The sequence below is a fragment of the Sorex fumeus genome, unplaced genomic scaffold, assembly GCF_029834395.1.
Source record: "Sorex fumeus unplaced genomic scaffold, SorFum_2.1 ptg000028l, whole genome shotgun sequence".
In the NCBI taxonomy this organism is placed as follows: domain Eukaryota; kingdom Metazoa; phylum Chordata; class Mammalia; order Eulipotyphla; family Soricidae; genus Sorex; species Sorex fumeus.
The window spans coordinates 15,423,274-15,438,386 of record NW_026606085.1 but is presented as its reverse complement, the minus strand read 5'-3'; the positions used below and the strand labels follow the sequence as shown (position 1 = coordinate 15,438,386).

The window sequence follows — 15,113 nt, the reverse complement described above, 5'->3', positions numbered from 1 at the left end:
ATATTCTTTTGCCCCTGGTAACTCATTTATTTCTATTCTTCCTTTTATACATCATATATATACATCAGATTGCCACACGTCGTTAGTGCACAACTTTTGCATTCATATTACAATTTTATATTTATTTACTTTTTTTAATGGTTATTTGAGGCATTAACTATTTCCTCTTACTCGGGTACTTACTACTGACCTGGTCCCTCTGGAGCCAGAAGCAGGAACCCTCTACCTGGAAAGCTTGCAAAGATTAAAAGTGGCACTACACCACGCAAGTCCACATTAAACAATGATGTCACAATGTACAAGTCTGTTCTTAATGACTATGATCTTAATGACTAGCCATGACTCCTATCACTGCTCCTTTCTCTCCAAAACACTATACTCTGAATTAAAATACGACAAGTCAAATCCAGCTTTATCACTGTCACTGTCACTGTCACTGTCCTCCTCTGAGAGGAACGGAGGAATCGAACCCAGGTTGGCTGGGTTGGCCTCATGTTTGACCCGAGTTCGATTCCTCGGCCCCTCTCGGAGAGCCCGGCAAGCTATTGGGAGTATCTCCCCCGCACGCCCATGATGTATTTGCTATGCCAAACACAGTAACAAGTGTCACAATGGAGACGTTACTGGGCCCGCTGGAGCAAATCGATGAACAACGGGAGGACAGTGCTACAGTGTCAGCTTTATAATTTTCCCAAAAAAGTCACATTTCTATGTGAGTCAGTTGGATTACCAAAATGCTAGTCCAGAAAGTCACATATTTTTCAATAAAAAGAACAGACAAATTATATTCCTTTAAAAAGAACAATAATGTATGCACAGCCTGAGATTTGCCTGTAATTCTGGGACAAAACGAAGTCAATATTCAAGTTAGAAATGTAGGCACCAGATATAGTATAGTACAGAGAGCAGGATGTTCGCTTTGCATGCGGCCACCTGGTGTTCAATGCCTGGCATCCCATTTAGTCCCACTGAGCACCACCAGGAGTAATTCCAGAGTGCAGAGTGAGGAATATCTTTGAGCATCTCCAGGTGTGGCCCGCAAACAAATAAAAATACAAAATAAAATTAGAAATGTATCCTCAAGGTCCATGCTTACTGAAAGAAAACCAACTCAATAACGTGGATGAAAGCTGCAATGAAGAACAGACATAAGGGGCCTAAATTCTAGACATTTGCTTTCTGAAGCTGATTGACTTTAAATCATTAACCACTCTGAATTTTGTCTACAATCTATGCAATTACATATATTTTTATAATATAATGAGGGCTGTTCTAACTGTAGAAAATGTAAAACAAAAAAAACTTTTTCCAACAGCCACTTGATAAAAAAAATACTTATGGATATAAAATTTAGTGCCTTCGCCGCTGGCCAAGCAAGTGAAAACAGAGATAGACAAATGGGACTATCTTAAATTAAGAAGCTTCTGCACCTCAAAAGAAACAGTGACCAGAATACAAAGACAGTCTACAGAATGGGAAAGAATATTCGCTGAATACAGATCTGACAAGGGGTTGATATCAAGGATATACAAAGTACTGGTTGAACCCCACAAAAAGAAAACATCCAACCCCATCAAAAAAAATGGGGAGATGAAAGGAATAGAAACTTTCACAAAGAAGAAATCCGAATGGCTAAAAGGCACATGAGAAAATGCTCCACATCATTAATTATCAGGGAGATGCAGATCAAAACCACAATGAGATAACACTTCACACCACAGAGACTGGCCCGTATCCACAAAAACAAAAGCAACCGATGCTGGCGCGGATGTGGTGAGAAAGGGACACTCCTTCACTGTTGCTGGGAATGCCGACTGGTTCAGCCCTTTTGGAAAACAGTATGGACGATTCTCAAAAAATTAGAAATTGAGCTCCCATTTGATCCAGCAATACCACTTCTGGGAATATATCCCAGAGAGGCAAAAAAGTATAGTCGAAGTGACATCTGCAATTGCCTGTTTATTGCAGCACTCTTTACAATCGCCAGAATCTGGAAAAAACCTGAGTGTCCGAGAACAGATGACTGGTTAAAGAAACTTTGGTATATTTACACAATGGAGTACTATGTAGCTGTTAGAAAAGACGAAGTCATGAAACTTACATACAAGTGGTACTACATGGAAAGTATCATGTTAAGCGAAATGAGTCAGAAAGAGAGGGATAGACATAGAAAGATTGCATTCATCTGGGGAACATAAAGTAACAAAATAGGAGACTAACACCCAAGAATGGCCGAGATCAGTACCAGGAATTTTACTCCATGGCTTGGAGGCCAAACACACATGCTAGGGAAAAAAGGGAGCTCAGAGAAGGGAACACCAAATAAAGGTGTTGGGAGGATCCTCCCAGGATGGGAGAAGCATGCTGAAAGTAGACTATAGACCAAACATGATTATCACCCATTGCCTCTTTTGCAAACCACAACATCCAATAAGAGAGAGAGTGAGCAAAAGGGAATGCCCTGCCACAGAGGCAGGGTGGGGTGGGGGGGATGGGGAGTGGGAGGGATACTGGGATCCGTGGTGGTGGGAAATGGGCACTGGTGGAGGGATGGGTATTTGATCATTGTATAATTGAAACCCAAGCACAAAAATTTGTAAGTCAAAAATAAATAAATAAAAAATAAAAATAAAATTTAGTGCCCTTGGTCATCTTTTGAAATCTTAAATTTGTGTTTTTGGTCTGAAATGGATATATTCTTGCCAACTGCAGTATGGAAAGAAAAGGTAGAGACAGGATATCACGCTTATAATTTTAATAGCAAATGGCAGATTAAAAATAACCAGTGATATAAGGTCAATGATAAAATACCTAATTGTATCATTTGAAGATGGATCATAGTTTTCAAGTTCTAAACAACAGTTTTCGGGGAGTCAGAGAGACAGTACAATTAAGGTACACACTTTGCACATGGCCAACTGGAGTTTGATACCTGCTTCCAAAGATCCCTGACCTCCACCAGGAGTAAATCCTGAGCACTGCCGGATGTGACTCAAAAAATAAACCAAAACTATATATATATATACATATATATATATATATTCCTGTAATTCATATCAAATATTAAGAGTAGATAGGAAAACAGATGGGAAAATATTGTGAACATATTAAAGGGAAAATAAAACTGGCAGTACATTTTTGAGATAAGACTTAAGATTACTTGAACAAGTTAAAAAGTCTACCACTAAAAATATTTTTAATCAGACACATATACTGTCCTTGCCACATGTCCTTGCCAACTGTGCAAAGAGATCAACTTTCCTGATCACAATTTTCTCTGACTCAGGGTTTTTCTCAGAGCAAGTTTAACGTCTTTGTTCCGCAAACTATAGATTAAGGGGTTCATCAAGGGAACGGTGTTGGTATAAAACACAGAGGAAATTTTCCCCTGGTCCATGGAAGTGGGAGAAGATGGTTTGAGATACATGAATGAAGCTGATCCAAAGAAGAGAGAAACAGCAACTATATGGGAGCTGCAGGTGCTGAAGGCCTTGGACCTGCCCTCTTTGGAGCTCATGCGAAGGATACTGCAGACAATGGAACCGTAAGAGAAAAAGATGGTGATCATGGGCACGACAATGTTGATACCTACCACAATGATCACAACCATCTCATTGATGTGGGTGTCTGTGCAGGAGAGCTGCAGCACAGGAAGGAGGTCACAAAAGTAGTGGTTGATGGTGCTGGCATCACAGAAGATCAGTCTCAACATGAATCCAGTGTGGGCCAGGGAACCAGAAAATGCCATCAGGTAGGAGGCAAGCATCAGGCTGGCACACACCTTAGGGGACATGGCAATGCTATACATCAGTGGATTGCAAATGGCCACATAACGGTCGTAGGCCATGGACGTCAGCACATAGCACTCAGAAATGGAAAAAAAGCAGAAGAAGTAAAGCTGGGTCATGCATCCTGTGTAGGAGATAACATTCTTCTCTGACACAAAGTTAACCAGCATCTTGGGTGTAAACACGGTAGAATAACAGAGGTCCACAAAAGACAGGTTAAAGAGGAAAAAGTACATGGGGGTCTGGAGATTGGAATTCAGCCCAATAAGAGTCATCAAACCCAAGTTTCCCAACACAGTGACTATATACATTACCAGAAAGATGAAAAACAAGGGAAGCTGGAGAGCTGGTTGGGCTGTTAATCCTGCCAAGATGAATTCAGTCACTAAAGAGCTGTTGGCAGGAGCCATTCTTCTCCAAGGGAATCTGAGAGCACAGGAGAAAAAGTCACATGGTGGACAAATAGGTTTGACCCTCAATATGTCCTCTCACTCACATGGTGTATGCACTGGGAATATCTGAGTCTAGTCCAACTTGGACCCATATAATATGTGTGGGTGCTGGGAGGGAGGAAGGGAGAAAGAGAGGAAGGGAGAAAGAGAAGAAGGGAGAAAGAGAGGGAGAAAGAGAAGAAGGGAGAAAGAGAGGAAAGAAGGAAGGAAGGAAGGAAGGAAGGAAGGAAGGAAGGAAGGAAGGAAGGAAGGAAGGAAGGAAGGGTGTGTGCTTGCATGTGTGTGTGTGTGTGTGTGTGTGTGTCTATCTGTGTCTGTGCCTGTGTGTCCGTGTGATACCAGGGCTTGCATTATCTCTGAGTCACATTCCCTGAGCTACAATTTAGCCTAGGGAGTGCAGGGAATTGCTGTATATACAAACATAGTACTGGTAGAAATAAAGGGTAAAGGAGAACTCTGAAGCATAGCACAATTATCTTTCTCTTGTCTTACCATTTAATTCACCGGAACCCTCTCTTCACCAAAAAAAAATGAAGTACCAACCTCACCTACAAGGATTTGGCCTCTGATACAGATTAAACTTGGTCTAGTATGAACCAAAAACATTTATAATCTAGTAATTAAATTATCAGGGTCTGAGAGAGGTTCCTGCCCCATGTCACAAAATAAAAGTGTGTATACATACACAGAAAGAGAGAGGAGAGAGAGAAAGAGAGAGAGAGAAACCAGCCACTCAGCCATGGAGCGAGAACTTCCTGACTGATATAATACATCACTGAGCTTCCTATAATTTCTAAACATTTCCCCTTCAAAGACATTTTTTAGCTTATTTTACTTGAGTCTCTGGGTAGAATGAAACGAGGATGGAAGCAGCATCTCAGATCCCAGGACTTCTATCTTTCACATGATTATAAAAACAGGATTCAGAAACTCACCCACCGTGGGCTAGACCATCAGTGCACACTCTGAGTCACAGCACATGTAGTCCTAGAGGACCAATTTCAGGGTTTACAAATTTACCCTTTTGATCCTAAGAGAGTTCAGCCCACACTTAATTTCTAATGTGGCCTAGAAATCTTCCAGAACTAAAGATCATCACCTCAAATTATGACCTTTAGCCTTCCCAGCAACAGATAAAAGACACTATTATTAATTATCATTTTTGCTATGAGATAAGTCAAAAAAAGTTAATGCAGCATTATACTATAATGTCCTCAGTTATAAAGAGGACAGAGGCTGATTCAGATCTTCCCCAAGGAAGTTTTCCAAGCATAATAAGGAACAAGGGGGTTTGAACACGCACCCTGGACCACAGCAGTGCTTTCTAGGGACTCGGTATTTTGTTCAAGTTTTCCATTCACTGTAGGGACTGTGTATCCCTAAGGAAGAGTCACAAGTAAACTCCCATTGCCATCTAGCAAGATGGGAGAAGATGAAGCTCTAGTGTCTTTCTCCTTATTATCACACTAGCTCAAAATTAGTTTCTACTCATGTCCCCTTTAGAGGAAATCTAGAAGCCAAGTAAGAGGATTCTCCACACAGTTTATGCATAGCACCGGGCATATGAACCTATTAACGAAGTTTAAGATTTTCTTTTATCATAATGCCAGTCCCTGCAAAGAATCTTGTGGTAGGATTAAAAACCCCATTACTGGAGACAGAGCAATAGGACAGCGAGTAGGGCATTTGCCTTGCATGCGACCGATCCAGGTTCAAACCCAGGATCCCATATGGTCCCCCAAGCACCTCCAGGAGTAATTCCTGAGTGCAGAGCCAGAAGTAACCCCTGAGCACTGTCGGGTATGACCCAAAAAGAAAAAAAAACACTACTCCCTCAGAAGGGAAAGGGGGCAATTCAAAATGGATCAAACAGAAGACTTGTAGGATTTGGAAAAATGATATTAGGCACTTGCCTTGCACACAGTCAACCGGGGTTCACTTCCCAGCACCCCAGTATGTTCCCCCAAGCACCACCAAGGAGTGATCTCTGAGTGCCGAGGCAGGACTAAGCCCTGAACACAACCAGGTATATCCCAAAAACAAAATAAAAAACATAAGACTTGGATAAAGAAATAATTTATATATAAACTATATATAAATATACAAAGTGTATATTATATAAATTTATATATCAATTGTATATAGAGAGTATATATAAGACTATATACACACTTAAAATAGTATAAAACTTCTAGAAAAAATGGGAGTTTGTCAATATTAGTCTTGGAAATGGTTTTTTTTTGTTATAATAACTAAACTATAAGCTCTAAAACTAATTAAAAACAAATATATCAAATGGCAAAGAGTCTGCCAAGAAACAATTAGTAATTGGAAAAGAAAGTAAATAGAACGGGAGAGATTTTTTTGGCAAGTCATTTAGGAAAAGGTTAGTAACCAAAATAAAGAAATAAAGAACACTTGCAACTTACTTAACAAGAAAAATAATCCAATTACAGATGGCTGGTCTAAGGGCCGGGACAATAATACAGCAGGCTGGGTGCTTGTCTTGGGTACGCCAGGACTGATCCCTGAGAATAGCCAGAGCAAGTCCTGAGCACCATGAGGTGTGGACCAAAAACCAGGTGTAAAAAAAAAATTAGACTAAACATCTGTTCAAAAGGGAGCCATTCGAGAAGAGGAAAGCTGTTGGTATGCTTGGCACTTAGCTCTCAGTGTCTCTTTATGAAATAAGTTTAAGTGGTTCTTTATCAGCATTTTGTTACCTGAGTTTATTGTGAGATACAGCATGTGCTCAACAGCACATGATTTTTTCATTACCACTAATCATCCATAAAGGTAAAATTAAAATGAAATATTATCTTAAATTTGTTGGAATGGCTATCATAAGAGAGAACAGATGCTGATGAGAATGTAGTGAGAAGTGACCCCTCATATGCTGTTTTTAGCTATTTAAGTTAGTCCAACCTCTAGTTTAAAAATTCTGTAATAAAGTCGCTCAAAAAATTTAAACCATCCTATCCTACCTAAATACACCAAATTTTCACATCAAGGTGTGTGTGTGTGTGTGTGTGTGTGTGTGTGTGTGTGTGTGCGTGTGTGTGTGTATGAAAAAACAACAGGTATCAATGGAATATTGGCCTCCTATCTTTATGGAAAATATTTACAATATCCAAGCTCTGGAAACCTCCCAAATGCCCAAAAATGTACAAATGAATTTTTTAAAAGATGTGGTATGTGTGTAGAATGGAATATTATTTGATCCCCATTTGGTGCCCTGAACTCTGCCAGGTGTTATCCCTGAGCAACAAGCCAGGAGTAAGCCCTGAGCACTGCCAGGGGCGGGCCTTCACTCCCCCCAAAAATTTTAATTCTAGTTCAAAAATATCCCTAGAAAAGGTCCTTTTAAGTTTTATTAAAACAGAAGAGTTAGAAAATAAAATTACACAGTATTAAATAGCAAATATATTCTCATTACTAAACTATTAAGCACACTGCATAACAAATATATTCTCATTACTAAACCATTAAGCACACTGCATAACATACTCTAAATACAGATACTGGAATAGCTTCCCACAGCCCACTCATTGGTGGAAAGTCTCCACTGTACTATTAGAGCATTGGTCTGGCTGGCTCTGAGTAAAGTGCTCCTGTGCGGTTGTTCACTCCATGGCTTAAAGGCCAGCCACACACTCTAGGGGTAAAGGCAGCTCAGATAGAGAAGGGAGCACCAAATAAAGGGTGCTGGGAAGATCCGCCCATGATGGGAAATGCATGCTGAAAATAGACTATAGACCGAACATGATTGCCACCCAATGTCTCTTCTGCAGACCACAGCACCCAAAAGGAGAGAGAGAACAAAAGGGAGTGCCCTGCCACAGAGGCAGGGTGGGATGGGGGTGGGGGTGTGTGAGGGATACTGGGATTGGTGGGGGTGGAGAATGGGCAGTGGTGGTGGGATGAGTACTCGATCATTGTATAACTGAAACCCAAGCACAACAACTTGTAAGTCTACAACTGTACCTCATGGTGTTTCACTAATAAAAAATAAAAAGAAAAAGAAAATTTAAAAAAAAAGTGCTCCTGTGCTACCCAGGTTTGTGAAGCTCCTCCACAGGAGCCATTCGAGAAGAGGAAAGCTGTCGGTATGCTTGGCACTTAGCTCTCAGTGTCTCTTTATGAAATAAGTTTAAGTGGTTCTCTATCAGCGTTTTGAGTTTATTGTGAGATACAGCTTAAATGATCAAAATGACATAGAATGACATTTTGCTATTACAAATGCCATGATATAACCACAACCATATTGCCAGCACACCAGAGGACTTCCCTAACTATGACAGTTGGATGCTCCTTTTGAACACTTGTTCTGCTCACTGCGGGTGGGAAAAAGTGTCTACCTGCCTGATTGATCAAGAAGAGTTAGGTGGGGGCCCTGGGCCTTCTGAGCACTGTCTGGGAGACACTCAACTAAAATCAATTCTTTTGTTCTCACTTGTACAACAGAGGATGCCCGGTCCCAATCCAAGTAGGCTTGGAGATCTTGGCCCCTGGCTGCCCTCGCTGGAGCCCCTTGGAGGGGAGCAGGTCGAGCTTTCCTCCCTGTCCCGACCAGGGCTCCGGCAGCCAAAGACATCCAGGACCAGCCACCACCATGCTGAGACCACTCTCCGCACACATGAAGGTACTGGCAGAGGGACAAAGTCACGCGGGTTCCAGGGCCAAGATCTCCAAGCCTACTCGGATTGGGGCCAGGCATCCTCCACCCAGATCCTCCAAACTCCAGTAGGTGGGGGTCACACCCACCAACTGGCCCCCTGGTGCCGTGTAATCCCATCAACGGCCAAGACCCAGAGACTATAAAAACCAGCTCCCGGAACCCACGCGGCCGCATTATTATGACATCTTATTATCTCATTCCTACTTTGGACAAACTGGCAGTCTACCGAATGTGACCTGCCCACACGGCAGAGTCTGGCAAACTCCCCGTGGCGTACCTAATATGCCAAATACCAGTAACAATGATGGGTCTCATTCTCCTAAAGAGCCTTGAATATAATCTCAGGGCTAGGATGAAAGAGACGTTACTGGGGCCTGCTCGAAGCAATTGACGAATAACAGGATGATTTGTGATTGTGATTTTGTACAACAGAAATGAAATACTGACTTTGAGGTCAGGGGATAGAGTCAGAGTAGTCATTTAATACCGTAGGATAATAATTTGCCAATGCCTGACATTTATAGATAATAAGAGTATTAAAATAAGGGGGCCAGGGTTGTGTCCTGAGTTTCATCCATGGTGCAGGGCCCACTGACACCATCCTGACAGTTCCTGCACTCCCTTCAATGGCAACAGTTTCCGTCACCAATTTTTTTTTCATTAAAGAAGCCAACAAGGGACTAGAATGATAGCACAATGGGTAGGGCATTTGCCTTGCATGCAGCAAACCCAGATTCGATTCCCAGCATCCCATATGGTCCGCCAAGCACCACCAGGAGTAATTCCTGAGTGCATGAACCAGGAGTAACCCCTGTGCTTCACCGGGTGTGACCCAAAAAGCAAACAAAACAAAACAAAACAAAGAAGCCAACAAAGCAGTTCAATTTCAAAATATCTCCTACTAAGTGGAGTTGAGGAAAACAGTAAATGATCAATATTGTTAAATTACTACTAGTGAAGCCGCCTGAACGTTTTTAGAGTAGCATTTCATTTTAGGAGAATAAAGAGAATGAGGAGAGGAAGAAGAAGAATCCAACATCCTTAAGAAAAAGACACAATATCACAATTTGCCTAATCATTGATCTCCAAGGATCAAGTTCAGATATTTTGCATCTTGAAATCCATGCAAAGTACTTGATAGAGGAAAAAATGAAAATAGGAATGATGTGGCTGTTTTCAGATTCTTCAGCCCTGCTCTTTTACCTTTGATCACTTGATCACTTGACTTCCCGTTAATCGTTGGTTTGCTCGAGCGGGTGCCAGTAAAGTCTCCATTTGTCCCTGTCACGTGCTCGTGTAGCCCAATGGCGTCTGTTCGCTCTAGGAACACGAAGAGCCTCAAACCGATAGTTCATGATCTTGATGAAGAAGTCTGACCATCTGGTAGGTGGGCGGCCACGCGGTCTTTTGACATCCCGTGGAATCCAGTCGGTAACAGCTCTAGTCCAGCGGTCATCTTTAAATCTCATTACGTGACCAGCCCATCTGATTTTTGACACCTTGGCAGACGAGACAGCGTCCCTGATTCTTGATCGTCGATGGAGGTCGGAACTCCGGATTCTTTCTCTCATTTGAGTGAAACGTGATATTCCAAGCATAGCTCTTTCAATTCCTCTTTGGGAGACCTGAATAGCGTTCTCATCCTGTTTGTAGGGCCCAGGTCTCTGAATTTTACCTTTAGTGGACATCAATCCTTTGATTGATTGATTGATTGATTGATTGAAATCCTGTGACCACCTAAACACATCTAAGACCTTAAAGCAGAAGAGAACCAAAGACAAGGCTTCCGTTACTCATCATTTTGCCTTCTAAGTCCTTCTTAGAGGTTTCAGTTCTATTTTCTCTCCTGAAGCTGCTGCCCCATCAGCCTTGTTTCTGGAGCCAGAAACTTCCACCTTATTTTCCCAAAACACCACAATAAGCAATGACCGTGCATTTTGGTTTTAGCAAGACTTCATGGACAGTGGACTGTGCACAGTTACATATTCTAAGAAACAAGATATAAACTTGGATTTCTAAGTTTTTATCGGGGTCTAACCTCCATTAGCAGGGCCCAAGTAGCGGTCTCTTCTTAGCTTGCCATTTTTCTTGAGTTTCAGCCTAGTAACATGATTTGGGTTCTTTTCTCCTTCATAACCTGTTCTCTGGATTATAAACATTAGCAGAAACTTCTAATTTCATATTTTTTAATTTTTCAGAAAAACAATGTATTTTAGCTAAGTCTCCCAATGCACTAGTCCCAAAGGCTTCTTTCTCAATGAACAGAGCCAACATGCTGTTTATGAAATAACAAAATACTAACTCTGAGCCACGCAAAAATGAAGTGAGCATTCTAGAAACAAGCAAAGTATTTTCTTATTTTTATTTATTCTTATAAAGCTGTTCATGAAGATGTTACATTCAATATTCCAACACCAATCCCACCACCATAAGCAGAATATTTTCAAATTAGATATTTTTCTCATATCGCTGGAGCGATAGCACAGCGGGTAGGGCCTTACAAGCGGCCAACATGGCCAACATGGCCGACCCGAGTTCGATTCCTCCGCCCCTCTCGGAGAGCCCGGCAAGCTACCGAGAGTATTTGATATGCCAGACACAGTAACAACAAAGTCTCCAATGGAGATGTTACTGGGCCCGCTCGAGCAAATTGACGATCAACGGGAGGGCCTTTACCTTTACCTTTACCTTTATCTCATAATCATTGCTTACTGGGGTGGGGGGAGAATTAAGTAGGAGATTATGAGTTGAAATCAGAAGATTATAAGTTAAATGATATTCTTTGAGCCAGGGAGATCACTCTAAGGGCTCATCCTGCATCACACTTCTGGGGAATGACCCCACATAACATGCAGATGTAGCTGCTTAGAACTGCACAGTGTAGTCTCCTAACAAAAACAGCTTTTCCTTTATGAATCCACGTAACTTTGGGGGGTTGCACACTCAGCTGCGCTTGGTATGTACCCAGGGTATACTCCAGTCTGGACTCTGCACCCTTGAATCATTCCTGGCAGGCTCCAAGGTCCATATGAGGTACTGGGGATCAAACCCAGGGCAGCCATAGGCAAGGCAAGCGCCCTACTCACTGCACTGTCTCTCCAGCCCCTAAAGCTGTATAACTTTAAGTAAATCACTTAACTAATTATTAGTCACTCTGAACTTCAATTGCACTTCAAATAAAGATAATTGATTATCTTTTATGTGCTGGGTTTTTTTTTTGTTTGAATTTTGTTTGGGGGCCACAGTTAGCTATGCTCAGGGCTAACTCCTGGCAGTGCTTGGGAAATAATATGAGATGCTGGGGATAGAATCTGGGTCAGCTGTATGTAAGTCAAGTGCCCTACACACTGTACTATCTCTCTGGCCCTATATGCTGATATATCCAGGAGACTTGGTCCATGGTTGGAAGCCAGTCTCAAGCACTGGGGGAGAAGGAAGTTAAGATATAAGAGGGACCACTGTGGCAATGATGGTGGAAGTGATCGCTCTGGATGGGAGCTACATGCTGAAAGTGGATAAAGGATCAAAAATTATGGCCTCTATATTGCAAAACATAAAGACTGAGAACGAGAGAGAGAGAGAGAGAGAGAGAGAGAGAGAAACCCAATCAAAAAACATTTCTGTAACTATGCATCTCACGGTGATTCAATAAAAGGAAAAAGAAAAGAAAACAAAACAAAACAAAAGAAAGAAAAGAAAACTCTGCCAAGAGAAAAGTTCATCCACAATATTTACATAGGCAAAAGTCTATTCTGTATTTATGCAACTGATTCTCTCTGCCCAATCACTGCATCCACTAAGACATAACTTCCAGCAAAACTTTCTCCTGATGAGGTTTTTTTCCATAGCAAGTTTAACGCCTTTGTCCCTGCAGAAGATGGTGTGAGACAGGCGAATGCAGCTGATGCAAAGAAAAAAGAACACCGTAACTATGTGAGTGCTGCAGGTGCTGAAGGCTTTAGACCCTCCAGGAGCTGACACAAAGATGCTGGAAAAGATGAAGCCATAAAAGATAAAGATGGTGATGCTAGGCACAATGAGGTTGATGCCCACCAGGATAAAATCCACCAGCTCGTTGGTGTAGGTGCTTGTGCAGAAGAGTTAGGGCAGGAGAAAGATGTCCCACGGAGAGCTGGTGACGGGGTTGGGATCATAGAGGTCAGTCCCAGTATGCACACAGCAGGGACTACAGCATACAAAATTGTCACCAACCAGGAGCCAAAAAAAGGTAGTAACCTGCATTAGGGGGCATGTCAATATTTTACAGATGGCATATCATAGATGCCAGCACATATCATTCAGAAATGCCACAATGACACAAAAAGCCAAAGTGGGTCATGAGGACCATATAGGAAAGAATATGCTTCTCTGTATGTAGTGAGCCTACTCTCTGGGTGGCAACACAGAAGAATAACACATGTCTGTGGAGGACAAGTGAACAAGAAAAATGCAGAAGGGGGGTGTGAAGATGAGAATTCAGCCCAGTCACCGTTATCAAACCCAAAGTGTTTCGGTTACCAACCAGAAAGCGGTCTACTATACTGATTATCCTAAAATAATGCCACTTGTAATTTTTAAAAAAACTCATCTAAGTTGTTAACATTTTATTAACTTGTTTGCCAAATATTATGGGGATATGTGCAGCCTAATTTGGAATTTTTCATTTCTACAAATCTTTGCGCGGCAAGCTACCAAGAGTATTCTGCCCGCACAGCAAAACCAGGCAAACTCCCCGTGATGTATTCGATATGCCAAAAGCAGTAACAACAAGTCTCACAATGGAGACGTTACTGGTGCCCACTCAAGCAAATCGATGAGCAACAGGAGGACAATGCCACAGTGCTACAAATCTTTGAAATTAAAACAGACTTAATTTGCATTTGAGGTTTCTAAATGAAAATTTCAAGATCAGGTTAAATACATACCAAGGCACCCAAATGACAGATACATTAATTACTTTGTTACAGTCACATCTTCTCAAAGGATAATAATAAAATGAAGTAAAGAGAAAGAAAACAGCAAACTCCACAATAAACTATTTTACATAAATAGAATTTGTTATGAAGTCACCAAGTTCAAAGCTTTTCATAAGGCAAAAATAATAAAATTTGTGTCATGAGACATAATTATGCCTAAATTAGGGACAGACCAAAAAACTTTTAAAATCTTTCTATTTAATATTTATGAAATTAAAAAATAAAATGAATAGACCAAAAGTATTTTTGCAAGGGTCGTAGGCCTGCATTCAGGAAGTTAATAACTTATCTGGTCATTTTTATTAAGAAATTGCACAATATAGAAACCAAGGGCATGACTCAAGTGGTGGGCACATACCTGGCCTGTGCAAGGCCCTGGGTTTGATTCCCAGTACCCCATGACCCCCTGAAACCACTGTGACTGCCCCGATACCAAAAAATAAATTGTGTTTATTTATCCTGACCTGCAGTATAATGCCTAAAATTATTTCATTATTTATAAACATATGCACGAAGCCTCTTGAAACAGTTTTATGCACAGTATTTACAGTTGGATGGTGGATTTGATTTCCTAGTGCTTACAGACCTTAAATATCATAGAAAAGCTGCTATTTAAGGAGGTTCCTCCCTGGCCTTTAGTGTGGGGTATCTAGAAACAGGAGTGGATGCAAATTACCTGGTCCTTGTCCAACAGCCAACTGTGAGAGCAGGCACAGGACACAACTGCATCGTAATTATTTGATAACTAGAAAAATCATTCATCTGTTTTTCCGGAGTAAATATCATGTTCCAAAAATGACAATAAAAAAACAGAAAACAGGGATGGAGTGATAGCACAGCTGGTAGGGCAGCTTTGCCTTGCACATGGCCAACCCGGGTTTGATTCCCAGCATCTCATTTGGTCCCCCAAGCACCGCCAGGAGTGATTCCTGAGTGCATGAGCCAGGAATAACCCCTGAGCATTGCTGGGTGTGACCCAAAAAGAAAAAATAAACATTAAACAGTTTTCACCTAAATGTTATTCTTAAATAGAAAAGACACTAAGCAGAGAACTTGTGAAACAGTGAGGAGGGAAGATCTGATTTAAAAACAAATGAAAAGAAAACTGTTATCTCACCAAGGTAAACAACACACTAGGGTCTGAAGGCTTCCACCTAAAGACCTGAGTAAAAACAGCAGCCAGTCCTATCTATAACTGTGTGCATGAGACAATTTTTGA

At 41.4% G+C, this 15,113-nt stretch overlaps 1 protein-coding gene across 1 annotated transcript; it reads right to left on the bottom strand.

The window, feature by feature from the left end:
- Window positions 1–3,265: 3,265 nt before the first annotated feature.
- On the bottom strand, window positions 3,266–4,201 carry LOC130024294 (olfactory receptor 8B3-like). The gene has a single exon (XM_056114999.1). The coding sequence runs from the start codon at window positions 4,196–4,198 to the stop codon at window positions 3,266–3,268; it is 933 nt and encodes a 310-aa protein (XP_055970974.1). The 5' UTR covers window positions 4,199–4,201.
- Window positions 4,202–15,113: the final 10,912 nt, after the last annotated feature.